General features: G+C 39.8%; 1 protein-coding gene across 1 annotated transcript in view; it reads left to right on the top strand.

Annotated features, from left to right (window-relative positions):
* Positions 1–21,363, top strand: part of LOC144650798 (protocadherin Fat 4-like) — a 75,315-nt gene that overhangs the window by 27,974 nt on the left and 25,978 nt on the right. Inside the window, exons 23-45 of the mRNA XM_078510539.1 lie at positions 4,047–4,325; positions 5,006–5,125; positions 5,419–5,692; positions 6,349–6,619; positions 7,156–7,263; positions 7,584–7,730; positions 8,167–8,304; positions 8,764–8,883; positions 10,455–10,542; positions 10,859–10,986; positions 11,959–12,180; positions 13,407–13,541; positions 14,205–14,385; positions 14,494–14,621; positions 15,180–15,389; positions 15,945–16,052; positions 16,275–16,394; positions 16,743–17,791; positions 18,814–18,987; positions 19,290–19,434; positions 19,742–19,849; positions 20,607–20,787; positions 21,026–21,211. Coding sequence (XP_078366665.1) covers positions 4,047–4,325; positions 5,006–5,125; positions 5,419–5,692; positions 6,349–6,619; positions 7,156–7,263; positions 7,584–7,730; positions 8,167–8,304; positions 8,764–8,883; positions 10,455–10,542; positions 10,859–10,986; positions 11,959–12,180; positions 13,407–13,541; positions 14,205–14,385; positions 14,494–14,621; positions 15,180–15,389; positions 15,945–16,052; positions 16,275–16,394; positions 16,743–17,791; positions 18,814–18,987; positions 19,290–19,434; positions 19,742–19,849; positions 20,607–20,787; positions 21,026–21,211 — 4,620 coding nt within the window. The remainder of the gene's footprint in view (positions 1–4,046; positions 4,326–5,005; positions 5,126–5,418; positions 5,693–6,348; positions 6,620–7,155; positions 7,264–7,583; positions 7,731–8,166; positions 8,305–8,763; positions 8,884–10,454; positions 10,543–10,858; positions 10,987–11,958; positions 12,181–13,406; positions 13,542–14,204; positions 14,386–14,493; positions 14,622–15,179; positions 15,390–15,944; positions 16,053–16,274; positions 16,395–16,742; positions 17,792–18,813; positions 18,988–19,289; positions 19,435–19,741; positions 19,850–20,606; positions 20,788–21,025; positions 21,212–21,363) is intronic.

The following is a 21,363-nucleotide window of genomic DNA, read 5'->3' as shown; positions in this document are numbered from 1 at the left end:
CACCAAAATTTCAGCCTCCAACGTGCGCTATAACCCTACGAAATCTTTCTTTGAAGTAGCCCAAAACTCGACAACTGAACGCCGCCATTTTGGAGCCTGGTAATGTATGCGTGACGTCAAAGAGCTCAGCCTGAAGTTTGGCGGGAAAATTTTAATAGTCGAAACTCCTTGTTTCTTTGTAGTGGCGTTTGTTTGTCAAAATACAAATGAGATACAAAAACGTTTTCGCCGTCTTTCAATATCTAAAAGAAAAATTACTCAATAAGAATGGGTAGGGACGAAAAATTACTGCCAAAGCGAACACAAATATTTGTGTGTTCCGAAAGCTATACGGGAGACTGCTTTGAAGAGGCCCTGTTAGGGGGGTTCAGTTATCCCTTATCCCTTTAATTCGGAGCACAGTTATCCCTTATCCCTAAAAGTATCAACAGCGTTATCCCTAAAAGTATCTCTGTCGGGTTTTTCACCGTACAAAAAAATGAAATCTTGCATAAATGTCTCATTATATACAAAAAAAATCTTATTTATGTTTACCTTTAAGAATAACTATTATAACTTTGATAAAAATAAGTTGACAGGCCTGCACGACTTTTGTGCACGTGAATTAGCTATTTTCATAGTTTTGATCTTGCGAGTATGTCTTTAAGAGACCTTCCCCTTTTGTATGATATAAGGAGAGGTAATTTGAATATTTTCTTGAGCAATGGTTGTTGCTTTATCAAATGTCTGTTTTTCATGAGTATTTGTTTCAAGTTTGGTACTGCTAGGTGGTATTGCATTACAAAAGCCAAAATTTTTTATTTGTTTTAAGGTTCTTGGTTGTTAGGTACTTGGTTCAGTGTAAGGCCTACTTCCTGTTTTCAAAATAAACTCCCGCGAAAGTTCTTTGGACTAGGGTCTCTGGGTAACCTCTCTCGATATGATATGATTTGATTGGAAGTGCTTGATTTTTTCCTCAAATGTTATTCTAAGCAGTCTCAAGGCCTCCCCTTTGATGAAACCTTTCTTAACTCCTGATAGGAGACACGAAGAGTAATAAGTTTACTGAATTGTTTCAGTGGGCTTGAATGAATCTTTTTGCCTTTGTAAGCGCTGGTGTCCAGGAAATTGAAGAAGTTTCTGTATCGGAAATTTCAGCTGTGAACTTAATGGGGGGGGGGATGATGATTATTTGCTTGTTCAATGAACTAAGTTAAGACCTCTCTATTTGCGTCCCAGATAAGAGGGAGAAACAATGTCGTCGATATATCGTTTCGAAGCGAGAGTTTTTTTTTTCTAAAAAAATTCTGTTTACATAAATAAATTGCAAAAGCGACCGCCTTGGCTCATGGCAGTTCCGTGCGTTAGGTAATTTTTACCATAAAACTGGAATAAGTTTTCCTGTAATATAAGCCTGAGCGCTTGCGCAACTAAACGTGTAGGGAGGGGAAGTGTGTCTTTATTAAAAGTATCGTATGCCTCGCATACTGTTGGAATTTCCTCTTCTTGTGAAATATTAGTATACAAGCTGGTTACGTCCATTGATACCATAGTTGCGTTCTCTAAAATTGTAGTCCTCTCAATGAAGTTTTCAAAGTCGGTTGTATCTTTGAGAAAGGACTTTTGTTTTTGTGCTATCGGCTGAAGTAGTTTGTCAACAAATGCTGAGAGTCTCTCTGTTGGACCTGAAACTCCCGAAATCATAGGTCTCCCGACAGGCGTCGGTTTGTGAGGCGGATTTGGTGTTTGACAAAGCCATTTTTAGTCATATCGTCCATCAGTGGTGTTCATTGTTAAGTACTGTAGTTAATTGTTGTACTTTAGGATATTACTACTTTACGGTAGGTTTCTCCATGACTCTGTTTGTAAATGCATGCAGTAACTTCATGCAGTTCTTTAACAAATGCCATGATGATAAGAATAAAAAGCGCACGTGGGACCAGACACAGCATGTGGTCACTCACCCCAGGCAATCCGGGACAAAAGCGGTGCTCTTGGTGCAAAGTGTTGCTTGAACTGACTCATTACGACCGATAAGCGATCAAGGGTGTAAAAAATGTAAAAAGCACAAGCCGAGGGTGATAAAAACAGAGCCTGGACGTCACAGACCTTGTTTTCAATTATCCCTTTAACTAATCCTGTTATCCCTTATCCCTAAACTATTTTTCCCGTTATCCCTTATCCCTAAAATTATTTTTCCAATTATCCCTTATCCCGAAAACCCCTAACAGGGCCTCTTTGAAGAAGATCACAGATACAGCCTCCTACGTGAAAATACCCACATACAAAAAAAGAAAGAGCCAGACGCAATACCAACCAATGATGCGTTTATGTTATTTCACTTTTAGTTGATTTCAGGGAGGACTTTTAATCAACTAGAGAAACTCTTCTTGGTCAAATATAAGATCGCAACTCCCAAAGTGAACTTTATGTCATTTTTGTAGTTGACTGACTGAGATAGAAATGTTTGGATAATTTCATTTTAGATCAAGCAAAATTTTAACTTAACTTATTACTTGTTTGTATCTTTTTCTCCGTCTTTTTCTCCTTCTATATTTATTTACATGTACAACCCAGTCATTGCATCCAAAATTTTTAACAACTTAGCCCGTTTTGTTATTTCTATTCTGAGAAGTGTTGTTGCCAATTTAAGTCAATTTTTGTTCATGCTGTAATTATTTGCCGTCGTCGTATTTGCTCGATTAAACGCGGGTCACCGATAAAACTCCGGCTTCGTATTAATAAACGCCGGGTCAAAAATGCTAACTTTTAAATAAACACCGGGGACGTTTGATCGAGGTCCCGTCGTTTATTTGCGGTCGAGCAAACAAGTAAATATATTCTCTTAAATAGCACTGCTACGACAAACTGGTACGGTTTGCTTCTTTGGTAATTTTTTTATAATGTTCAAGGAAAGTCCGGCGTAAAATAACTAGGATGGATGCTGTAAACAAAATGAAACAGCAATGTTCGCGTTCGTGTTGTCATGACTGACGCACTGTTGTTTATAACAGTGAACGTTTATAACTGCGGAGGACGTTGGCGACATTGTCGTTTATGGACTCATTGGTTGTATATGTTCTGCAGTTCGGTTTGTAAATATGCACGTGCCGTATGCAATACTGTTACTTTGGTAAAAATCATCCTCGGAGACCCAAGAGCAGTTTGTCGGCCGGGACGACGAGAAAAATCGTGGTTCTCGGGACTGAAAAAATTACAGAAAATTGCACTTCGTTAATAAACACCGGACCCCGCCAAGTTTGAAATAAACGCCGGAGGTCTTTGATTTGAGAAAACACGGTAAGCAAAATGACTAACCTCCATTCTTACCTTATTTATTCGCCTCCTTTCGCTTGCATGTCGTTTGAAGGCAGTTACAGAAGGAGATTTCTTAAAAATGGTTTATAGTGCGTCTGGCTTTTTCTATATTTTGTGGGTAATTCCACGCAGGAGACTGCATCTCTGATCTACTTTGAAGCAGTCTTCCACATAGTTTTCGGAACACACAAATATTTGCATTTTGTCCGCTTTTGAGCAATTGTTCTTTTAAATATCGGAAGATGGTGAAAATAAACACCTCTTTTTGTATTTCTTGGAGCTCTGTGTGAGCAAAATGGTGCTGCACAAACAGGAATTTTGACAAACAAAACGCACTACAAAGAAATAAAGAGTTTAATTTCGAGTATTAAAATTTCCCCGCCAAACTTCAGGCAAACGTCACGCATACATTACCAGCTCCAAGATGGCGGCGTTCAGTTGTCAAGTTTTGGGCTACTTCAAAGAAAGATTTCGTAGGGTTATAGCGCACGTTGGAGGCTGAAATTTTGGTCGATAACGTATCTTTGTATAAACTTTTTATTGGCGTAAAGAAAATAAATGGCCATTCTGGAGTGAACTTCTCCTTTAATCAAACTAATTAATAAAAATTGAAGAAGTAAATCATTCATCCATTTCGACATTTTCGCGCACGCCTTATACGTCTATCTCAAAAGAGCCATGTTTCATCAACTGCTACCTCAAGTAATAGCCACCAACCAAAGTATGATTGTTTTTCCTTTTGTTTTAAGGTGTTATAAGTATCATGTCCAAAGTTGACCGCGAAACCAAACCCAATGGCTACTCACTGACCGTGACTGCAAGGGATCATGGGTATCCCGTGTCTCAGTCCTCCACGGCCTTGGTCAATATAACCGTGTCTGATGTCAATGATAACGCTCCTCGGTTTGATAAGTTCACGTATTTAGCTGAGGTGAGAGAGGACAGTGCTGTAAATACGGTTGTCACTGTGGTTCATGCTGTGGATGACGATGAAGGACTGGCAGGAGAGATTATATACGCTATCACAGGTCTGTTATGAAGTTATTAAATTCGACCATTGGTCCGTTTTATATTGTTAGTTTATACTGCAACCAAGGTAGAGAGTCAAAGATCAAGGAAAGACAGTTAAAGCTCTAAAAGATTGGTGCAACAGTAATTATAAAAATTTAGAATTGATACTATAGAAGGAATGTCTTAAAATAAAGGATGGTTTCTATCTTTCTATTCATAGTAAGATTTTAATAAATATATGCTCTTTTTGCAAGTACCTGTCTAACTGTTGAAGAATTTCCGTCTTTTTGCCCAATCAGAGTGTAGCGCGGGCATTCCGAAAGTTGTGCGGGGAAGGTACATCGCGTAACTAAGTAATCCACCGTAACAGAGCTTAGTGAAATAGACCTCTTTAGCTTCGTTTGTTTGTCGTCCCATTGTAGACCACGTGATGTTACCCTTGAGAATTCTCTCGTTCAATTTCAAACAAATTCACGAGGAAATGAGCGAATAATTTCCAGATATACAAAGGAACAATTCTCATTAATTCTCATCACTTGATCTGAAATGGGCAATTTACATACGAAGCTAAAGAGGTCTATTCCCGAATAAAGGCTACGATTTAGTTGGTATCAATTTTAACCTTAGAGCAATGATAAAGCGGGACTGCCTTTAACTGTCCTAAATTTCATCTTACGTGTTCGTTTGCTGTTTTCAGCCGGTAATGTAGGCAATGCATTTGCGATCAACTCTTCTGGAAGTATAACGGTTGCTACGAAGCTGGACAGAGAAACAAAAAGCACCTATGAGCTAACGATAACAGCTCAGGATCGAGCAGGTACAATAATTAATGTAACCCTACTATGTATATATCATGATCATGAGAAAAATACTATGTATGCCCATTATATATTTATACTTTATACTTAGATTCTTTTACTATAAACTTCTAAAGCGTGCTATATGCGTGAGCTGATTGAAGTAAAAATTTCACTGCCGGTGAAAATGAGCGTACATAGTTATATTCTTCTTAAGATTTTTTTTTTTTACAATTACTGAGCTGTCAGGAATTGAATTGATTTTTAATAAATAACATGAAAGAACTGACCAGTTTTCTTCGCTCTATCTCAGGTGACCCTAAATCTGCAAGCGTTGAAGTTGATATTAATATAGCCGACGCTAATGACAACCCACCTTTCTTTCGCGCGCTACCGCTGACAATTCTCATCAGTGAGTCTGCACTTCCCGGCATGCCAGTTTATACATTGATAGCTGATGACCCGGATGTTGGTAGTAACAAAGATCTTTCCTACGTGGGGTACTCCCCAGAGGGAAAGTTTGCAATCAACGCACAAACAGGAGTTATAACAACAGTGGGGAAGTTAGACTTTGAGGAGCAACAGAAGTAAGTATAGCCATTTGTTGTTAGCTATGCATTCAACAGTGGCGACCTTTCGGAATTGAGAAGTTAAGAACTTCCACCTGATGGCGTCTTTTGAATACGTTGGGCTAATGTTCGTCATCCTGTTAGAGTCAAACTCATTTTTTTATCCTAACTCTACACGATTGTCGCAAATATAATTGTTCTCTGATCTCTCCCGGGGAGCCTTTTAGATCATTATTTTTCGAAATTGTCCTTGTCAAAAACCGTGTCAGTTAGAATTTGTCAAAATAAATGAAAACAATCAATAAAACTCTCTTTTTCGCGAAGAACGTATAGACTGTTCAGAGTCCCCTATTTTTCCGTGAAGACGTAGGGATCGGTCGGACTCAACGATCGATCTCTACGACCTCACGGACTGACAGGGGACTGTGAACAGTCTAGAAAGAACGTGGGTAGTGGGCGTAAAGGTAGTGATGCAAAGATGAAAAGTAACTCTCTAAATCTTCTCTTCTCCCCGCTGTCCACAACGCGTTTTATAAATAATATCAATCTCCCCGCCCTTAAATCTCCACGCGTGTATGTTAAAGAGAATTACTTCGCGCTACGAAGCAGAGAGAGGGATAATTAAGAAGGACATTTAAAAAACTGTCGATCTTCTTCTCCTTCCTGTTGCCTAGTTACACATTCTATGTCGTGGCGATGGATCAAGGCGTACCACCACTCAACAGCTCTACACTTCATGTAAACATCACTTTGGTGGATGAAAATGACAACAATCCCAAGTTCGAGCAAGCTATGTACAGTGTGGAGATCTGGGAGAATGAAACGATTGGTGGTCACGTGGTACAGGTCAAGGCAACCGAGCGGGACTCGGCGATAGGGTCCCGTATTGGATATAACATTTCTGCTGGTGATCCACACGGACAGTTTAAGATATTCTATTACTCGGTAAGTCCTCTTTTTTGTTGCAGTTACGTCTAATCCTACCTTTTTTGTACGCTTCGGGTACAAGCGAGTTTGATGGAGTCATAGTTTGTCGTTTGGCGAGCCAAAATTTATTCATGGCCATGGCGAGACCAAACGAGCCTGATATGCCGCCGAAGCGTACCAAAAAGGCATGATTAGGTATTTACCGTACATAAATTTGGCCAAAATGTGGCGATTCAGGTCAGTGAATTGATAAGGCAATCGACACGGCTTCTGATTGGCTTATTGCGAATTTGGGCATGGCAACAGTCGATAGAAATCTTAATCGCAGGTACGCCTGGGAAATGTAAAACATGTGACTGTTTAGGGACAAAAAGGGATGCTAACTCAACCGCACTCTCTATCATTTGCAAGATGCATATAAAATGAGACAGATAAGTCTAACAGTTTTTTTTACAAGAACATCTGCTTTGCAATGTGTCGCGTGAGAGGAATGTTATCGACATAATTTTTTAAATGTTTAATCGTAACTCCAGTGTTCCTTACACTTTTTATAGGGAAAAATCGTAGTACAGAAGCCATTGGACAGGGAAATCATACCAAACTACACGCTGCGTGTTACAGCTACAGACAATGGTAACCCTCCACGATACGGCGAAACTTCGGTAAACATGCACTTTTCGAGATAACCTTAGTTTGAAATTTTAAACATCGACAAGAACTAGATTGAAGCGATTTCCTGTCCGTCATTTTTACCCATCTGTCTAACAAAAATACTGCAAAAATGCAAACTAGTAGATGGTTGGCAAGGGTCGAAGTCCCGGGTCAACCACGATCAATAACCTAATAATAGGTGCCAGTGTAGCCAATTAGATTGCTATTTTGGCGATATTCAGCCAGAGGTTTATGCTAGAAAAAAGAAATGTTTCGATAGGTTTACGGATCATTTGGAAGTTAAAATGTTATAATTTACATATTTTTCCAGGTTACCGTCTTACTCAAGGATGTCAATGATCGCACTCCAGTTTTTCAATTCCAAGATTATCAGAGCGAAGTTCCAGAAGACAGTCCCGTTGGTTCGACCGTAACAACTGTACAAGCAACTGACATGGACAGTGCTGAGAATACAGTGGTAATATTTCTGTTAACGTTATTCTAAGTGTTTTGAAGTTATGGAAAGTGTAGATATTCAGCTAGCTTTGACAGTGAAAGTGCTGATACATTCTTAAAGATGAGAGTTGTTATACTTGACGTTTGCTGTATCCAGTTTTTGACGTTTGCATGTGTCAAGGTGTACTGTTTTACAGACATACGAATTTTAACTTTCAAGTTTCTAACTACTTCAAAACGAGTCCACCTGCAAAAGTTTTCGTATGAAAACGAGTTGGACTTGCATGAACCCATTTTCATATGAATAGCACACAGGCAAAAATGCAACTTGGATGTAAATTAGCACTATGCAAGATCAGGTGGTCATGTGGTTTCAATGTGAGTGAAGATATAAATGTTTTACTTACTTTTAGTTTACACTTTCTAATGTTTAATATTATACATTTTTTTCCTTTTAGCTTACATATAGTATCCTCAGCGGTGACCAAGATGATAACTTAAATATCACGACCGTGAAAAGTGACGGCAAGTACCTGGGAGTCGTATCTGTAGCAAAATTGCTGGATAGAGAGACTAAGGACCTCTACAAACTTGTCGTAAGTGACGCACATTGGCTTAACTCCATTATATAAAATGTTATTAGTTGTCATCGCCATCATTTGTGTGGTTTTCTTTTTTTAATATTTTTATATTCGTATGTAATAACAAATAATAACTTTATAGACACTTCCCTTATAGTGTGCTCTTTCTTTTTCTTTCTTTTTGTGTGAATCTGTTCTCTTGCCGACCTGTTAATTTATTTTCATTTAATGCCGCAGCGAATGTCAACTCGCTGCCTGGCTCCACTAGCCCCTGTGGTTATTCCAAGCAGCCAGTTCTCTTACTTTATTTAATTTTTATCTCTGTTAAATCATGCATATGTAAGTGTAAGTGCAAGAATACATTAAAGGTTGTTGTTAACTCCAATATGGGCCGTTTGTGAGTTGTCTGGTTAGTAACGACATTCTAATTTGGTCAATCCACGCCTGTTGACTACATCTCTCCAACCTTTGCAGGTACTAGTGTCAGATGGTCTCCACAATAGCAGCGTTTTACTGGAAATTCGACTCACGGATGTCAATGATCGAAATCCGGAATTCAACTCTTCATTTCAGTACATGGCAGATGTACCGGAAGTAAGTTTTAAGCTTTGTGCAATTGTTTAAATGAAGTCTTAATGTTACAAGAATTGAGAACCGTCTTAACAAAGAGGGATTGAATGATTTATTACAGAATTAACTTGGTCAATTTATGGTCCGATGAATAGAAGAGGTATAAACAATATACCATTAAGTAAATATCGAAAATAAAAAAAAGTAACAAAAAAAGTAATAAGGTGGGTCAAGAGGAATAGTTATTTCCAAAACGCAACGGCTGAAGGTAACTTTAAAATGTTAAACGCGCAGTGTAAGCTCTTTTGGTTGAAAAAATATTTGTGTCAAGTCAGCGTGCTCCCACGAGAGATGCATGCTCTCTAGTATAGGCATCACAAAGTGTCCTTCCTGATCCGATAAAAGTTTACCAAAACACACTCAAATATGAATTAATGGGGAAGAATAGGGGACTAGATCGAGTACAAGTACAAGTACGAGTACGACTTTCGAATTTTGGTTCAGTTACGTTCTCAGAGCCTTCACTTCTCCCTGTTGCTGACAAGTTGAAAAGGAGACTATCAGTGAGAGTGATAAATGATCGTCGCAGTGAATTTCCAATTTAAGCAATTGGAATAAAGAAGCCTGAAAAAATTCAAGGCTTCTACGGGATTCGAACCCGTGACCTCCGCGATACCGGTGCGATGCTCTACCAACTGAGCTATTGAAGCCACACATTGGGAGCGAGGTCAATTGTGAGTTCATATTTTCCCGTGAGAGGAGTGAAATGATGTAATGTATATGAAATGATTCATATATGAACTGCGGATGTATATGAGAGTGATAAATGATCGTCGCAGTGAATTTCCAATTTAAGCAATTGGAATAAAGAAGCCTGAAAAAAATTCTGGGCTTCAACGGGATTCGAACCCGTGACCTCCGCGTTACCGGTGCGATGCTCTACAAACTGAGCTATTGAAGCCACACATTGGGAGCGAGGTCAATTGTGAGTTCATATTTTCCTGTGAGAGGAGTGAAATGATGTAATGTATATGAAATGATTCATATATGAACTGCGGATGTATATGAGAGTGATAAATGATCGTCGCAGTGAATTTCCAATTTAAGCAATTGGAATAAAGAAGCCTGAAAAAAATTCAGGGCTTCAACGGGATTCGAACCCGTGACCTCCGCGTTACCGGTGCGATGCTCTACCAACTGAGCTATTGAAGCCACACATTGGGAGCGAGGTCAATTGTGAGTTCATATTTTCCCGTGAGAGGAGTGAAATGATGTAATGTATATGAAATGATTCATATATGAACTGCGGATGTATATGAGAGTGATTAATGATCGTCGCAGTGAATTTCCAATTTAAGCAATTGGAATAAAGAAGCCTGAAAAAAATTCAAGGCTTCAACGGGATTCGAACCCGTGAAATCCGCGATACCGGCGCGATGCTCTACCAACTGAGCTATTGAAGCCACACATTGGGAGCGAGGTCAATCGTTGAAGCCTTGAATTTTTCAATTTCAGAGAGGAGCTCATTTATAATCAGTTAATTAGGCACTCTGTGCTCGTGAAGTAACAGAGCGGCATGTCTGTCTACTCAACAGAATTCTCCCAGGGGACTCTTTGTTCTGCGTGTATCGGCGACTGATCCGGATCTCGGCAACAATGCAAGGATAACTTACACTCTGGAAGGTAACAGCAACCATTATTTTAAATTGCCTCTTTGTAGCATTGGTAACGTTAAAAAGACTTCTTACGGTCAAAACGTGATAAAACGTCATGTGGCTTAGCTTGTTTTGACTGCTTGGTTATAACCTGGGAACATACCTTAAAGGTCTGCAACGGAATGTACTGTTATTGACGTAAAATTTAGCTGCCCAGTCTGCCATTCATGTGCCCATGGTTTCTAATGACATTCGTACCCATTATAATTATAAAGCATTTTGGAAGGGGAATTCTGTAATAGAGAAAGTGATTTAAAGTTTTGGTACATTTTTGCTGACCACAGGATCAGACGGCAAGTTTACAGTTGACGCCAACACAGGAGATATCAGGACAGGTCCGTTATCACTGGACAGAGAAGAAAAAAGCGTTTATCAAATGACTGCTGTGGCAACGGACCCTGGAAACAGACAGGTGCCTAACTATCTTAACAAGTTATTGTCTTAACAAATACTTCTTTTTATAAGGATTATGTCATTTTTTGTTGTCAAGAGCGTAAGACAACGAAAAAATCCGAGTCCCTGACGGCAGTTGAACCGAGCATGTCCTCCCGCACACCGGTCGGATCATTCTTTCGTGTTGCGAAAAGTTGTTGCCTACTTTGATTTATATGTCCAGTTTTCGTGTGTTACTAGAGTTTGAGGAATTCGAAGACGGCATTCGAGGTGTCCGTTAGTGGATGCTCGGCTGTCCGTTCATTGTAAGAATTAGAGCAGTTTTCAATTGAAAAAGGAACACAGACAATCCAGTAAGCCAATCAAAAGTCAAAGCAAATACATGCTGCCGGCACGAAGCTCGGGCAAACGTGCGCAAGCGAGTCACGATTGTTTTTAAGTTTTACTTCTGATTGGCTGAGAAAGTGGCGCGAGATTTTTAAACCAATCACTGAGCGTAGTAATGCAAAACCAATGTAAACGCGAATTACTTTTGACACTCAAGTGAAAACCGCTCTATCAAGCCATGGAACAATCTATCATAATTAAATCCGTGATTAATACTCGTACATTCATGCCTCACTTTTATTCTTCTTATTTTTTCTTTTGTATTGTTTTATAAGTTTTGAATGAATAGACAAATTCGGCTAACGTGTTTACATCGTCACCCATCAGACCATGTGATGATTCCTTTGGGAGGTTACAATTGTGCAATTTGTCACACGTAACTGAGCGCATGAGGGTATGAACGAACAGAACAATTGTAACCTCCCAAAGGAATCATCACATGATCTGATTGGGTGGCAACAGCGATGTAAACACGTTAGCCGAATTGGTCTATTATTTGCTGATCTACGCACCCTTAGATGAAGATGTATCGTGATCAGTCTTGACCAAATTAACGGAAAGAACAAAAAACATAATATACATTACAACTTTTTTTAAACAACAGGGTCGCAAAGAAGTCGTTGTTCACGTGACGGACATTAATGACAATGCACCCGAGTTCACTCCTGCTTCAATGACAGTGATACTCACTGAAGGGAATTCTACGGCAGGAATACACGTGATACAAGTGAATGCTACTGACAAGGATGAGGGAGATAACATGCTTATTACATACTCTATAAGTGGAGGAAATTTAGGAGATGCATTTCAAATTGACGGTGATACGGTAAGTCAAACAAACTGAGTCGTGTGCAAAATAAATGGATGGGGTGCTGGAATCTCTGTTATCAGTTTAAACGGGCATGATCATGAGAATTTTCTAAGTTTTGTGTATACTATGGTAGAACTTTGAGGGTGAAGTTAGTAATCAACAAAATACTTTTAAAGAACTAATCAAAACTATAACAAAATTCTCGAACGTGATTGGTTATCAGCAGCTCGATTTGAGCACTAATAGGACAGTGTACGCGTCATGCTTGTAATTGGATAGTGTAATAGGACAGTTTACGCGTCATGCCTGTGTAATTGGACAGTACGCGTCATTTTGCGCGCGCTGTTGTTGTTGCATTTGTTGAGCAGTTATGTTTTTCAGTATTCATAAAGAGTTTTAACTATTCAACCGAAGGTTAGTTTCTTTCTCAAATTTTGTTATAGTTTTGATTAATTGGTAATAGGACTTCGTGTCGTCCAATTCTGTCTGTAATCATACTCGTGTTAAACAAATCGGACTCCCGCTTCGCGGTCGTCCGATTTTGTTAATCACTCGTATGATTACAGACCGAATTGGACTCCACTCAGTCCTATTACCATTATAAATTAAAATGAAGATGTTGATAAACCGTAATCAATGAATGGTATATAAGTGACTCTAACAGGTAACACTGACACACCTGAAACTCTTGGCCCTAATTTCTCAAGTTTTAGGTTACTTCTTTCTATCTGTCGGTAGCCACACCACTTTTTAACAGTTGTCATGACTAGTACAGTGCGTTTTAGCACCATGAGTGGATTTCAAGTAGCGCCAGATCTTGGTGCACTGTTTCGACGATTTCTCAACTACATCAGTCAATTTTGTGGATCTTATACCCCTCACATTACTTAAAAAGTGCGTCGTTTCTCACCCGACAAGAAACTTTTGATCAATTCTCAGCTATAAGTAAAAACCCATTCAGACCCTCAAAGCGGTTTACATCAAATCACAGGGATGACAACAGGTTTGCAGTTTATTCATTTCATGTTTGTATGGTTTTCCCTTGCGACAAAATAGCATTCCACAAATATCGAGTGTTTGCTCATTTTGATTCGAACTGTGACAATTCACGGCTCCCATGTTAAAAATACACCTGGGTGGAGAAAAGTGCTGTGAGAGTACGAACTCTTTACCAGACCTCCACCTAGCACTTGTTTATTATTTTATTTGTCCTGTTCCTCTTTGTGATATTTCCAATTCAGGGTGTAATCACAACTCGCAAAAATCTCGACCGCGAGGCGCCTGGGTTAGCTGTCGACGCTGATGGGAGAGGAGTGTATACATTAATGGTGGACGCCACTGACCACGGCTCACCAACACAGCGCACTACAGCCACGGTAAAAACAAAGCAGTACTTAAGTCTGTGTGTATAAGGTGTACAAAGAGTCATTATAACTATCATACCAGACAAGGATCAGTGTTTGAACAGCCTGCAGTGCATGCGATTTTTGCTCCTCGTCTGCTGAATACGCCATTTACGAGTTTTCTTTACCTTCTGTTTCAAAACGAGTCCTGGTGCACAACCTTTCATATGGAAAGGAGTTTCATTTGCAAAACAATAACATCATCCCCAGGGGGCTTTTCCCTCATTCTGAAGACGAGTGTTTTTTAGACTCCAACCGGTCCTCCTGTCATCCCCTCCACCTCTGCCCCATTCCTGTGACATACATTTTGTCTCGCTCCAGTTCACCTCTTTCCTTCCAACTTTTCCATCACACAAGGAGGAATGTAGTCACTGTCTGTCAGGGCTGTTTTCCCGATTTTGTAACTTCATTTTAAAACTTTGTAACTCCAAGTGCAGCAAAGTCAGAAACTATGTAGATATATTTGTATTTTAAAAGAAAAATTACCTGATGTTTAGAAAAAAAAACCCCAAATACCTAGCTTACATTTCTTCTGTCAATGAAATAATCTGTTCAAATGAGTTGCTAAAGTAGAGGTTACCAGCTAGTACATCGATGTAAGATAGCTAAGCGATTGACTTATCAATATTTTTCCAGGTACGGGTGCTTGTTATGGATATAAACGACAACACCCCGTTGTTCCCGCCAAATGGATATAGTGTTAAAATATCCGAAGGCGCGAAAGCCAACAGTGACGTCATTGCCGCAGTGGCCATTGACCCAGATGCAGGAAGTAACAGCGAACTTATTTACGAACTCATATCCGGGAACACTGGAGGCGAGTCCTCTGTCACCAAGCGCTGTCTTTTTTTGTTGACATTCTACGTAGCATTTTTAACAATTTTTGTACTTTGTCAAAATTAACAACTGTGCACTCTTTTTCCAGGCGATTTTTCACTGGATCCACAAACAGCTATGATCAGAACTCGCAAGAATCTTGAACGCCATCAAACCTTCTCTTACACTCTTACAATTGGGGTTTCAGATCATGGAAAACCTACACGAATCGCTACGGTAACAAAAGATCAATTTTCGTGATTTATATCCTTGTAAACACTGACATGAATGTGAAGACTAGTCATAAAAAGTCGAATGCGCTAGACTAATGTTGCTGTAATAGAAATACATGTCAAATTAACTTGCCGTCTTAGAGAGTTACCCATTCTAGTGAGAATATAGATGCGTATGCAATTAAGCACCTTGCATGTGAAAATGCTTAGTGGGGTATTTTTTTGCTTTTGAAACTGAATTTCAATTTTCTTCGTGATCTGATGAAGATGATGATGAAGATGATGATGATGATGATGGTGATGATAGAAACTTAGGGAAGGAATAGAAAAGATCCTAATAATGTAAAACGCCTAATAAGGTAAACGTACATGGTGGCAATTTGCTATAGGAGAACGGAGAGCCAATCAAATTCTATGATCGAGGGAGTATAATTAGATTAAAAAGGAGACTTAAAATGTTTCTGTTAATTATTTGAACTTCTTTGTGAACGGTTTCACTGAATTTTATGGGCAACTGGGTAGAACTAATTCCTAGATCAACACCGTTTTTTCCTTGTTTCAGACTAAGGTTTACATTGAAGTTGGCGACATTAACGACAACGACCCAGTTTTCGATCCAGTGAATTACACCGTGTCTGTGTACGAAAATTCCCCCGTGGGAACACGGCTGGTCAATGTAACAGCGACAGATGCAGACAGTGGTCAGAATGCTCAAATCACTTACAGTGTCACAGGAGGGGATCCTTACTCTGTATTTACCGTGGATACACAGGTACACTAACAGCGATGTGAGAATGCTTAAAGGGAATAGTTTTAAAAAATAAATTTATTGTTTATGAAGAAAAATAATCTTTAAATTTTGAAATCACCTTGGAAAGTCAGTAGTCGAAATCAGCTGGTCGAAATTGATATTAAAGACCGAATGACTGATTTGAAAGACAGAACAGAACTGAAGCGTGTACCAAGGTAGAAGAATATAAAAATAACTTGATCAGAATAAATTATTGAATGAATGATTGAATGAGTGAATCATTGAACGAACGAAAGAAAGAAAGAAAGAAAGAAAGAAAGAAAGAAAGAAAGAAAGAAAGAAAGAAAGAAAGAAAGAAAGAAAGAAGGAAAGAGCGAACGAGCGAATGAGCGAATAATAGATGACTGGTTGATTTACCGACTGACCGAACACACGAAGGAAAGAATGAATGAACAGATGAACAAAACTAGTTTTCTCACTACTTAGATTTTTTTAATTGAATTAAAGAAGGAATGTTTCTTTGGTGCCACGTATAATACACAATTAAACACTTCTTTACTCGGCCTCTCTTCTCAGGACACATATGGAACAGTTCAGATCAAAAGTCATGTTGATCGGGAACAAAAGAATAACTACACCCTAACAGTGACCGCAGCTGATGGCGGGGTTCCGCTAAGCAGAAAGGTAACAATACCGCTATATTTCCTCGATAAGGCGCAAGTGACACTAATTCTACAATTTTATTTCTGGAAAGAATTCAAATTGAAATTTTTATTATTATTCGCTTTCTCTAACTTTAATAATACGTTCGCTTTAAAGGCTTTTTAAGGATGGAGTTGGTTTACATTTTGAGTTTAATAATTCTACGGTGATTCTTAACTTTACTGAATCCTACGCATTTTTCAGGCCTTTGCTACAGTATTTGTAAAAATTCTGGATAGGAACGACAATATACCAAAGTTCTCTCAGGCCTTGTACACTGGGAAAATCGTGGAAAACTCAAGAGCAGGCACTACTGTCGATATGGTGAGTACAGAATAGCTGACTAGAAACATAGAGATAAGGCAACTTAGTACATAGCAGTGAATAATAGGAACACTTGATCTCTCGGGACATGTCGTCTGATGTTATTCTGTTTTTCTCTTATTCTTTGAATTGGTATTTGCACATCTCCCTAGTGCCAAGAAAGGTTTTAGATGAATAAAGAGGCCTCACATGTAGATACCACACATCTATCCGTACTTCTAACTGTAGCTTCAGTCTATTTGTGTGCTGAAAGAAGTAAAAATACAAGACGAACTTTTTCCGTTAACCTGTATCCCGTATGGCTGTCTAAGACTTATTTAATGACTGATTTTTACATTTGTTTTACAGCACCAAGAGATCCAAGCTACAGATCTTGACGCAGGCCTTTATGCAGATATTCATTATCACCTGAATGGCTCTGAGAGACATCAGTTCGCCATTGATCCAATAACAGGAGTTATATCGACCAGGAAATTCCCACTTCCGACATTGGACCACGAGAGAATTGCCAACTACTCTTTCTATGTCGTGGCTGTCGACGAACAAGGCTCTGGGCATGCGTCGTTTGCCGTTGTTAAGATCCAAGTTATTGACGCTAATGATAACGTTCCTCGTTTTGAACCATCGACAAAAAATGTGACCATCAGCGAGGATTCTTCAGTGGGGTTTTCAGTAACTAGAGTTCATGCCATCGATCCAGACTATAAACTCAATGGCAAAGTGTCTTATTCATTGATATCTGGGGCGGATGGAAAATTTGAGATTGGTAGAAACGATGGTGTTATCCGTGTCATTAGCGCCTTGGATAGAGAAATGAAAAAACATTATGTTTTGAATATATCTGCTTTAGATGGAAGTTATTACCCACTAGAAGGGTTTGGTACGGTATTTATTACTCTGTCAGATATAAACGACAATATACCGCGATTTGAAAAGTTGGTATATACCGTTACAATATCGGAGGGATCTCAGATCGGTAGTTTTCTTGTTAACCTTACAGCCAAAGACCCGGATTATGGAATAAATTCTGACATTACCTACTCTATGGACCACCCTAAGTTTACGATTGACCCTCAAACGGGCCGCGTGACGACAAAGGGGGAACTGGACCGAGAAACCCAGGACGCATATTCGTTCATCGTGCGTGTTCAAGACGGGGGAGGCCTGGAGTCGAGTGTAGCAGTAAACGTGGTAATTTCAGACACAAATGATAATTCACCGTATTTCCTGAGTGCAAGGTATAAGACGGACGTTATCGACAAGACGCCAGTTGGTTGCATTGTGTTGACTATTGTGGCAGAAGATAAGGATATCCATGGCAACGGCCGTATCGCGTATTCTATAGCTGACGCCAAGGATGATTTGTTCAGTATTGACCCAGATGACGGATTTATAAAGTAAGTTTACTATGGGTCATAAAATAAAAACTTACAGAAAGCCTATTGTTATTAAATTTGAACTACTTTTCTTGATACGACTAACCCAAAAACGGATAGCTTTTGCTGCTCGAGCGGCTAAAAGTTTTCTTTGTATGGAACGGTTGAACGGCTAATAAATTTCTTCATACGGAACGGCTACACGGCTCGAACGGCTAGTAAATTTCTTCACACGGAACGGCTACACGGCTCGAACGGCTAGTAAATTTCTTCACACGGAACGGCTACACGGCTCGAACGGCTAGTAAATTTCTTTACACGGAACGGCTGCACGGCTCGAACGGCTAGTCAATTTCTTCACACGGAACGGTCACACGGCTCGAACGGCTGACAATTTTTTTTACACGGAACGGTCACACGGCACAAACGGCCCTTAATTTATGTAACACGGATAGCTTACACGGCTCAAACGGCATCCCTATCCGTGCACACGGCTACTGAACGGCAAACGCGCGGCTATCCGTGTCAAAACGGCAAGTCCTAAGGAACGTTTTCGCGTGAGAGGTCACATATAAGCTTTTATTTACTCTAGATTTGTGCTATGTTCCAGTAAATTGAAAATTCCGACATTGCTTTAACGCAAATACCGTCCTACCTTTATTAGTAGAGCTGAGTATTTTGGAGTGGGGCAAGAAGCGAATAACGACGGAGAAATTCCAAATAACTGGACTTTTTCTGAGCATTTGCCGAGTGACGGACGTCTTGTAATTACTTGAAAACGCTTAAGGGTGTATGGAATCTTGTCACATTCGCCAGGTTTCGGTAGTCGTCGCAATTAACTCATTTGCCGTACCTACCCTCGACGTTTAGTCGAATTTGTTACGAATTGGGGCAAGGGGTAGGGGGGGGGGGGGTTATAATTTATGACGTTAAAGTTGTTTGACGGTGGCCTCGTTTAGACAACCTTAGTGAGAATCCAGACAAATGAAATTGTTGTGTATGACTCGCTGCAGTTTTAACAATTTTCTTTCTTTTCCTTATAGGGTACACAAGGCAATAAATAGAATCGATCTCATCCAACGTGGTGTGATCGACGTCAATGGTTCCTTTATTTTCAAAGTTGTAGCAAGTGATCATGGAATCATCCCTCGTTCATCTAACATAACTGTAGAAATAATTATCGTTGACGCAGGCGATGACAGCCCCGTGTTTAATAGGTAAGCCGACTTGTTTATAGGTCAACAATTACCTTACTAACTGACTGATTGATTGGTTGCGTAGCTAATTGACTTACCAAGTGACCGACTGACCGACGAAGAGACAGACAGACAGACAGACAGACAGACAGACAGACAGACTTTAAACAGACAGACTGACTGAATGACCGACTGACTGACTCATTACTTACTAAACGTTATTAGCGGATGTTATATGTTACTGAAAAGCATACTCACGCGTTCACGATTCAACTGAGAACATTGGAAGAGAAAAGCCTATTTTTTGACTTTAAATTTCACAGGTCGTCTTATGCTGTCAACACTACGGAAAACAAACCGCCAGGCACCTCCATTTTACAAGTGATGGTTAACAAGCAGAGGCCTGGAGCGATTCTGACTTACAGTATTGTACCTTCACAGAAGGAATTTCAAATTGACGAAAGCACGGTAAGTCACATGACTTGGTATACATTGCCGTAAGTCTGCACGCGTTGTGGATAATCTATATTGCACTGTACGTTTTCTTGCTCCTTCGTTTTATTGCTTAATTGATAATGTTGCGTCAAAATATTTGTTTGTAACATACGAGGGCACTGTTTTTATTTTACCATTAACAGACTGAAATGGAGATTGGATTTGGTTTAGCCTTGACACACTTTGATAGTGTGAATTTTGAAGAGAAATAATGATTGGAATATGAAGGGCGCTGTTTTTTAATGGAAACAACGTTATTTTTTTGAACTCTTCCTTTTAGGGTGAAATTTCGACATCGGTCATGTTAGACAGAGAAACACGAGACAACTACGTGTTTACTGTTCAGGCCACAGACAATGGACAGACTCCACTCAGCGGTTATACTTCGGTACGTAAACAACTCGATATAACAATCCTGTCAAATGACTAAAAGCACTGTCAGTGTTTTTCCATTATTTTGCATTGTTTTAACCCTCTATCAACCCTATATCTTATTTGTTTATAGTTGTGTTAACCAGCACTTATAGGTCTTCTGATTCTTTGTGATTTGTGTCACTCATGTAAGTCTAATTCATCACACGGAGTTTCCATTCATTTTTTTTGTAACAGGAATCGACTTGGAGTACATGACTCCATATGGCGGAATAGGATTCTGCTTTTTCGTCAGTTATCTGGCTGTAGCCTGCCAGCAGGCTCATTTTGGGGCACGCGCGAGAGCGACACGGGAGCGGCGTCAGCCGCGAGTGTTATTGGCCACCAGTCTCCACCAGTCCCCTCCCCCCAGTTTCGCTTCGCTCACCAGTCGCGCGTCCCCCAAGGTGAGCCTGCTCGCAGGCTAATCTGCCTGCAGTTTCCATGTTTCCTTAAAATTTTACGATAAACTCGTATTCGTTCATACAACTGGAAATATTAGACCTTTCTTTCACGTGAGAGCAAAGTATCTTACCAAAGACTATAGCAGAAAAACAACGGCCAAGGCTCGAATCCTGCACCGCCAGATTCGGAGTTCAACAGGCTGACCATTGTGGCGCATCACGTGTTATTTTGAGTCTCCGCCTGATTTACTATGCTTTCTTTATGTATAGTTCAAGCAGCTTGGATCGTCTCATTGCAAATTTTATTAAATAATGTAAGTTTCGTTTTAGGTGACAGTCCACGTGTCTGACGTGAACGACAACGCTCCTCGATTCCAGTTCCTTTCTCCTTATAAAATGACCGTTGTGGAGGATGCACCCCAGGGGACTAGAGTGGGTCGCGTGCAAGCCTTCGACAGCGATGCGGGGCAAAATGCTGTGTTTGAGTATGCCATCACTCATGCTAATATTGGTAGGTCATACAATTGAGGCGAAGGCACTAGCTATATATGATTAATAATTTTTTTTATCACGTGAAGAAACCAACTTCAACCTGTAGGCCTCGAAAGGACGTTGGAAGAGACTAGAAATCATTTTGTGTTGTACAACTGAGCGTTGTTGGGTAAGGAAACATTATTGGAAGTGAGGGAACTCGAGCATAGTTTGACAGTGGGGATTTGATTAGCCTCCTTGTTTCCACTTATTTTCAGGCCCAGGACAATCAATTATCTCGATTCACACTGAATGTGAAACTCCTTTGGGACTGGAAAATGGTGACGTCAGAGCTAGTGACACAAGGGCTACAAGCACGTACACAGTCCCCAACGAGGATTACTCGCCAACACAAGGCAGGCTCAATAACAAGGTGTTCAATCAGTTTGGGATTTCATATAAAGGTAACTAGTTATATAAAACTCTCAGAAACATACAAAAAGGGTCTGCATGAGGTTTGGGCATTCTCTATTTTCCAATTGCCCATAATACACTTTGTTTGCCCCCCAAATTTTGCATAAACTATTGTTTTCAGATTCTCTTGGGAGGACTGCAT

This window comes from Oculina patagonica, chromosome 4 (assembly GCF_052425735.1).
Source record: "Oculina patagonica isolate OP01 chromosome 4, crgOcupat, whole genome shotgun sequence".
NCBI lineage: Eukaryota > Metazoa > Cnidaria > Anthozoa > Scleractinia > Oculinidae > Oculina > Oculina patagonica.
This window is presented reverse-complemented; position numbering and strand designations above follow the sequence as displayed.